The sequence below is a fragment of the Malania oleifera genome, chromosome 1 (genome assembly GCF_029873635.1).
Source record: "Malania oleifera isolate guangnan ecotype guangnan chromosome 1, ASM2987363v1, whole genome shotgun sequence".
NCBI classification, from domain to species: Eukaryota; Viridiplantae; Streptophyta; class Magnoliopsida; order Santalales; family Ximeniaceae; genus Malania; species Malania oleifera.
In genome coordinates, this window is record NC_080417.1 from 4567369 (window position 1) to 4574973 (window position 7605).

Here is a 7605-nt window from a genome sequence, read left to right on the forward strand (position 1 = left end):
GACATTATGAGCTTGTTTGTGGAAACACCATTCTGGGTTCCCAATTCAAAGTAGGATATGAAATTTCTGAACTGAGATTTGAGACGTGCATATGTTGTTCTTGTGGAGGAAAAAAGAAGAGGTGTATTCGAGTCAAGTCGAGTTGACACAGTATGATACTCGAACTCGACTTGACTCAAAATGTTAAGTTTGAAACTCGACTTGAGCTCAATCAATTTCTTAATTGTTAAATTTGAACCCAACTCAACTATAAGTTCATAAAACTCGAGTTCGACACGATTATAAATTAATATTAAAAATATATATAAATATATTTATAAAATAAATATTATATGACATATATAATATAAAAATAATAAAATTAGAAAGTTTGATTACGTTCAAAACTCGACTTGAGTACTATTGTTGAACTTGAACTCGTCTCGTTGAAATACTCAACTAGTTCGAATTCAAATTCAATTTGAATTCAATAGAATCGTCAATTTGAATTAACACCCTCAATCCCAAAAGGACAAAAAGAAAATTAGTCTTGACTTGTTTTTTTTCTCTCAATCTTATTTTATGTTTGGCTGGAGAGAAGTGAACAAAAGAGGGAAACCTTAAGGGGAGGGCAAAAGAGAAAAAAATAGGAGTTGTTTAGTTGAGAATAATAGTTTTATTATTATTATTATTATTTTCAGTTTTTGGAGAATTAGAAAAATGTTATTTATATTTTTTGTAACTTTCTTAACATTTGGGAAAAAAAAGTCAAGAAATAATAATAATAATAAAATTGTTTGGCTATTATTAAACAAGTTAATTTTGACAACTGAACAAGCCCTTAGGTACTTTTGTTTGGCTTGATAAAAATGTAATGGGGAAAAACTCGAGAATAAATTACTAGATCATTGCTATTTGCAAGAATGATCTTGTGAGATTTTTTTTTTTATTATTCTGTTTGGATTAAGAATTTTGGTTTGAGAAAGAAAAGAAAAGAAAAGAAAAATAAGAACAATTATTTTTTGCTATATTTTCTCTCTATACTAAATACAATTAAAAATAAAAATAATTTAAAATTAAGAAAAATTAAATGTCAATAAAATTATATTTTTACTCATTAATTTCGAATATTTTTTGTTTTTTTTTTTAATAACCAAACATTAAAAAAAAAAATTCATCTTTTCCTTTTCTTAAAATTTTCAAGTGGAGGTCTCAAAAGTTGTTTTATTCTTCAATTTGATAGTGAAAAATAAGGAATCCATTTGTACTTCAATTTTATTTTTGCCCTTCTCAACTTTTGTCGAACTTCTTTGCCCTCTATCTCCAAATCTTACTAATCAAATAACAAAAGTGGGTAAGACTCTTACTTTTTCTTTCTTTTCTCAGCTAAACGAATTAAATTGGAATTTTTCCCACTACCATTGAAGTGATATGCAGAAAGAAAAAGAAAATGAAAAATAAAAAACTTGCATGTTACAACGTCACCATCACCATGGGGAAGATAAGGCCACCTAAGAGCCACTCTGTAATGCCAATGGGTGGCTCTGTAATGTATTGTCTCCTTGGGAGTTTTGGTGTCAAGGGGAAAGAGATGTCCCCAGCAGAGGTTGCGTGCTTCTCATCCCCTTTGTTTGCTTTACTGTCTCGCACCTTCATTTTCCCAGTTCTTTCCTTGTTTCCTTCCTAGAAATTTCTGCTTTATTTCACTTTTAAACTATGAAATTCCTCTAGGGAGAATGCTGTTCTGCCTTTAAATACTGTTACATTTTCTTAGAATAAGTTAAGTGTTGTTTTTCTTTGTATCTTTTTTGTATTCAAATTTTATTTATATGGGTCCCCTATGCACACATTACCCCAACTTATTTAGCAAACAAGAAATTGGTGAATGCTAACGATAGGAGTATGTTGGGAATTTTTTTTTAATGGACGAAAGACAACTTCCTTAAGATTTGGCAAAAAAGCAGGGATCTCCCAACTTTCTGCGAGATTTTAAGAATTTCTTGAACTTAAGATTTGCCAAAAAGACAATATCCCCATGTATTTTGTAAAATGACAAATCTTTCTAAGAAAAGTTTGTGTCTTTTTGACAAATCTTAAGAAATGTCAGTGATATTTTTAAAATTTTAGGGGTGGTCAATGGGATTTTCGAAATCTTAAGGGAGGCCAATATCTTTTGTCCTTTTTTTTTTTTTTAATTTTTTTAATTTTTTAAAATAATTATAAAATATTGATATTTACGTGGAGAACCTGAAAAGCAACAAAGAGATGTTTTTTTTTTTTTTTTTTTATTTAAATACAAATCTTGGAAACTTTTAAAAGCCAAGATAATATACCCCATTATTTTTCACAATTAAAAGAAGACAACATTTTTCCTTGGTTGTGCATGATTGTGCATGATTAGACTTAGCGAAGTTCTTTTAGCACATAATTGATGCAATTGAAATATGGGTTTTGATAAGGGTAGGTATCTTTAGTCCTGCAAATGATAATTGGTTACTCTATTCCTAGTGGAGAACTTGAAAAATAGTAGAACTATGAGTCTTGAATTGATATATTAACTTCTATTTTTCACCGTTAAAACACGACAATAATTCACATGACAAGAAAAATTAGCTTGTTCAAGTATTTATATCTTACTGCATATTTGTTGTAACTAAAATATGAGATTGACCCTCATAAATGCATTTCGAGAGGGTATTTAGCTTGTCCAATGTGGATGAAGAGTTCACCATTTCCCTAACCGATTTGAGAGTCGAAAGCAATTTGTTCGTGTAACTGTCATAAAGAATAAAGATAGTTTCATTATGTGTTTACTTAGTTTTTTTTTTTTTAAATCTCTAATCTCTCAATATTATATTTCTTAGAGCATGTTGATTTGGATTTGTATGAATTTAAGAAGGATGTTATACAAAATTAAATTAAATTAGATCTAAATTCATTCAAATTCAAAACTCAAAATTAATACTCCCTTTATCAAAATTCAAGAGATGAATTGTATTTATACCTTGTAATCCTTATCATTATTTTTAAGGTTCAAATTCAAAACCTTTAGAAGCTCGTGAAGTACACACACCCTTCAAATCAATGCTGTGCTTTTAAGTTAACAGCCCTTGAGATATTTTCCACAAAAATCCAAGCCAACAAGTGGAGGAATGTGGTCAGACATTAGGCAGGCAGTGACATGCAAATTTGGGGACAATGCTCCACTGTTGGGGGAATTATCAATCTGCACTGATGAGAATTGGGGCTGTGTGTAGGGTAGTATACCCTACGATGGAGCGGGGCACACTTCAGAGTTTGATCATTCGACGAGATGGTGATGAAGGGAGATAGGTGTGGAACAGAATAGAAGGTGGAACAGAATACACTGCCCCAAAGTCACAACACCTAACCCCAATAAATAATCACGGAACCAGTACAATCAAGGACACCACTAGGGGAGTTGGTGTTGGATTGGGATATGTTAACAGTGAAATTAGGGCATGTGGACCAAAGTTGTCTCCCTTAGCCATTACATTATGGGATTGGCATCTTTTCATCATGTCATTTTCTTTTGAAAATATATAAACACATACATTTACATGTAATATTCCATTTGTTCTCTAAATTTATTTTACTTTTCTAAATTTTGACTAATGCGTACATGGTTATGTGATATGCGTATGTCACAAGTAATCGAATCGTAATAATTATAGCAATATAATTATGATGATATGGAGAGGAGAACACTAGTCATTCGATCGTTTGAGATAAATACTTATCGCACGAATATATTGGAGAATATTCCAACCCATTTTGTTAAACTGTAAATCTTAATTTATTTTTTAAGGTCAAACTTTTAAAAGTAGGAAGTAAATTAAATTAAAGAATGTAAAGGAGTGGGTGGAAAAGATGAGAGGGTTTTAAGCGAGATGCGTTGTCAGTGCGCTTAGAGACGGATCAATACTTTTATTCATCTATTTATTTTTTGTTCAGATGGAGGCTCAAATAAGGTTTAGGCTATATAGCATAAGCTAATTCATCTCTCACCTCGTACCCCTTTTCACCCTTCTAAAATTCAAATTCAATATCTCCTAAAAGACGCAATAAAATGATGTTTTAAGCATATGGAAGAGATTTTTGGGACAAAAGATGAGTTATTTTTTTTATTTAGTAGTATGTTTCAAGACGCAGATGAATAATTGCAAAAAGACAGAAGAAGATGAGATCTAGAAAATTCGTCCATCTAATGATTTAAAAGAAAAATGCGTGATTAAGGAAGTAAACAAGATCTTAAATGTGCGGTGATCAAACCTAATTAAGCTACTTTTTGACTTGGAGATTGGATGTAGAATTAGATATGGCATAGTTAGGTCATGGCAGACCTGATGATGAAATGGTCAATTAGTAAATTAACTAGCTTTCAGCTTTAGGCCTAGATTAATGCAAATCCAGTGGGCATGAAATTCAAAAAGGGTAGTGCCAAGCAACTTGCTCTAACTGAACCCATCAGCCATCAGCACTTGAGCTGCGGCTGATGTCCTTTAGTGCATGTTACCCTAAAGTTAAAGGGTGCTTTTAGTGCTCCACTTGTAAGTTGGGCTTCAAATTCCAAAAAAGAAAGGGCATTTGGCAAATCCTCTAGGGTACCAAAAATATTTTCATTTTAAATTAGAACTTGTAATTCTTTCAAGAGCTTATAGATGTTCTTTCCTTTTTTATCATTTCAATCATTTTTATTGGTATTAAATTTTTTGCCAAAACCCAATTTAGTTTTTTCAATTGCTCCATCTTTAGATTATCTAAAGTAGCTCATTTTCTTAGCCTTCTTGCGAGGAGGAAGCCTTGTAATGATATTGCAAGTTGTCTGAAATAGAAAATTTTGATGTTTGAGATTAATACTTTAATGGAAAAATTAGTATGAAGTATGAACACGATTAAGAAATTTTTAATCGAAAGAAAAGAAGTTATTATAATTTACAAATTATCAATTAAAGATAGAAATTTAAATTATATTGACATAATATGTACATCAAATTATAAGCCCAAAAAATAAAAAGAGAAAAAATGAACAGATTGAAATGGGTCAAATTGCTAGCTAGTACAAAGGTACGGGGAATCGCGGCGGTTTAGGCGGCTTCTGCACCTGCAGCACCACCTTCTCCGCCCGCGGCGGCTTACACGGACACGGCAATGCTACGAACTTCGGGATCTCGTCTCCCGGCATTAACACTGGCAGCGTTTGGCTTTGGTTTTGCTTCACCTTCTAACCAAACATCGAAAATCAAATCAAAAAATTAAAATTATGAAACAAGTACCATCTCAGTTGATTTACCTAAAATTGAGTATCGAAATCAATTTTTGTGAAGTGAACGGAGAAGAAGAATGGAAAATTTTTTCATTACCAGGTAAGTGGGGTTAGATTTGGAGGTTGGGGATTCGTCGGGAGCGGCAAGTTCGGGATCGACGTCGTCGGAAAAGGACCGGCGGAGGGATCGGAACTTATCCCAGTGGTAACAGCAGGAGAAGATTCCGCTCAAGGTGAAGATGACGATGAGGAGAAGGGCGGTGCCGAGGGGGAAGCCGAGGGACGGCCGAGAGGAGTCGGGGTGCGGCGGCGAGAAGTCCGGGCTTTCCATCGCTTCCGCTACTTGAAGATCCTCTGCTTCCTTCTTCTCTCATTGGACGGAAAGAAGGAAGGAGGGAGGAGAGGTCCGTCGGCGGGAAGGGCAGTGGCGGCGTAGGTCGGTTCTGGAGAGGGGAGGGGGTGGGAGTGAGGAGAATTTAAGGAAGGAGGGAGGAAAGTGGAGGGGCGGTGCGTACGTGTAAAGGTACAACTATTGGTACGGAGAATGAGATCGGGGTGGTGGTGGGTCCCTTTTTTATTTTTATTTTATTTTACTTATTTACGATAAACACTCGCATATATTCTTAATTATACTATATGCAGAGTACAAAAGAATTGGGACGCATAAATTCGAGTTTATCACTCATATTTATTTAAATTTTCATTCTATTTTTTAAACGATATGTTACTATATGCATGATTTGAAATAATTTATCATCTTTCATCTTATGTGTATGTGCCTTTTATGCTTTTTTCAAAATTAGAAGTTCAAATCTTTATCTCATATGTTGGAGTGTCAAGCATGAATCCTAGCCATCCATTTGATGGAGAGATCCAATGGATGCTGTGTATTTTTCATTGTGGGAGCATTGATGTAATTTGCTCTTAATTAATTGTAAATTGAAACAGTAGGGCCGGGGGGGGGGGTATTTTTTGGTTTCAGAACAGATTCAACAGAGACTTCTTCCTTTTCAAAATCGAGAGGAGACTTGGCCTTAGCCTACGAGAGAGCACCTATAGCCAAAGAGTCTTCACCAGCCGAGAGAGATAGCTTTCAGCCGCAGTGCGAGAGAAAGGGATACGACAGGAGGAGGGTTCGGTGTTGGAGGTCTCTAGCTACCAGCAGAGGTTCACGCACAGGTAAGGGGAAGGTAAACACAGATCTAGGTCTTGGAAGGGTATCTTTCAAGGAAATTAGGGAGGAAGATAGGAAGAAGTTTAGGGTTCTTCACAGGTGCGAATAGGGGTTTTCTTAGGTCATTCTTGAGCTGATTTTTTGGAGAAGATCAATAAGCCATGGAGGTAAATCTGTGTACATATATTTATTTCCACCGTCTTTAATAAAGCATCTCCGAAGGTGAGTTCTTGCCGTAGATGTAGGCCAATTTTTGGGCTGAACCACGTGAGGAGTGTGTCTTGGGTAAGTTTACTAGGGTTAGCTTTAAGAAGTCCACTCACACCACAAAACAGACTTGTGATTACATACATTTAGACTTGTGGGGGCTTGCTACGGTTAGTTCTTATTGTGGTTCTAGGTATTTTCTGTCAATTATAGATGACTTTTCTAGGAAAGTATGCGTTTATATTCTAAAACATAAAAGTGATACTTTTGAAAAGTTCAAAGAATGAAAAACCTTAGTTGAACCTTAAATTGACAGAAAAGTTAAAACACTGAGAATTGCTAGATATAAGACTGTTAGGGATACTCCCCAACAGAAAGGATTAACTGAAATGATGAATAAGACTATTGTGGAAAGGGTAAGATGCATGTTAGCCACTTCAGGTCTGCCCAAGAACTTTTGGGCAGAGGCGTTGACCACTCCTAAATACCTTATTAATAGGTGTCCTTCCTCAGCTTTAAACTTTAAAACCCTTCAAGAAATCTGGTCAAGTAAGCTTGCTAATTATCAGGGTTTAAAAGTTTTTAGGTGCATAGCCTATGCCCACATTAGAACTAATAAATTAGAGCCTAGGGCTATTAAATGCATTTTTGTGTGATACCCAAAGGGGGTTAAAGGCTATAAGTTCTGGGTTATAGAACTTAGAAAACAAAAATGTATTATTAGCAGGGATGTAGTTTTTAATGAAACTAAAATAAGGGAAAAATCAAAAAATTCAAATGAAATTGTTAGGCACTTTAATACTAGTGACCTGTAGCTTGAAGTGGAGCAACCCTCCATTTCTTACAGCCATTTAAAAACAGATGTTACAGATTTTGAGGAGCAAAACTTAGAAATAGAAACTTCTGTAAAACCTACATTCTAGCATGGGATAGGGAGAGGAGGGTTATATGACCTCCT

The 7605-nt window shown here is 34.6% G+C and overlaps 1 protein-coding gene across 2 annotated transcripts; it reads right to left on the bottom strand.

Annotated features, from left to right (window-relative positions):
* Window positions 1–4949: 4949 nt before the first annotated feature.
* On the bottom strand, window positions 4950–5772 carry LOC131163355 (uncharacterized protein At5g65660). Of its 2 annotated transcripts, none has more exons than XM_058119954.1 (2): window positions 5364–5772; window positions 4950–5224 (listed from the first exon to the last, which is right to left on the bottom strand). In XM_058119954.1, the coding sequence occupies exons 1-2, from the start codon at window positions 5595–5597 to the stop codon at window positions 5057–5059; spliced, it is 402 nt and encodes a 133-aa protein (XP_057975937.1). In that variant the 5' UTR covers window positions 5598–5772; the 3' UTR covers window positions 4950–5056. The 2 variants fall into 2 exon arrangements, with proteins under 2 accessions (XP_057975937.1, XP_057975941.1); XM_058119958.1 differs by having other exon boundaries at window positions 4950–5221; window positions 5364–5726.
* Between the last annotated feature and the right edge of the window lie 1833 nt (window positions 5773–7605).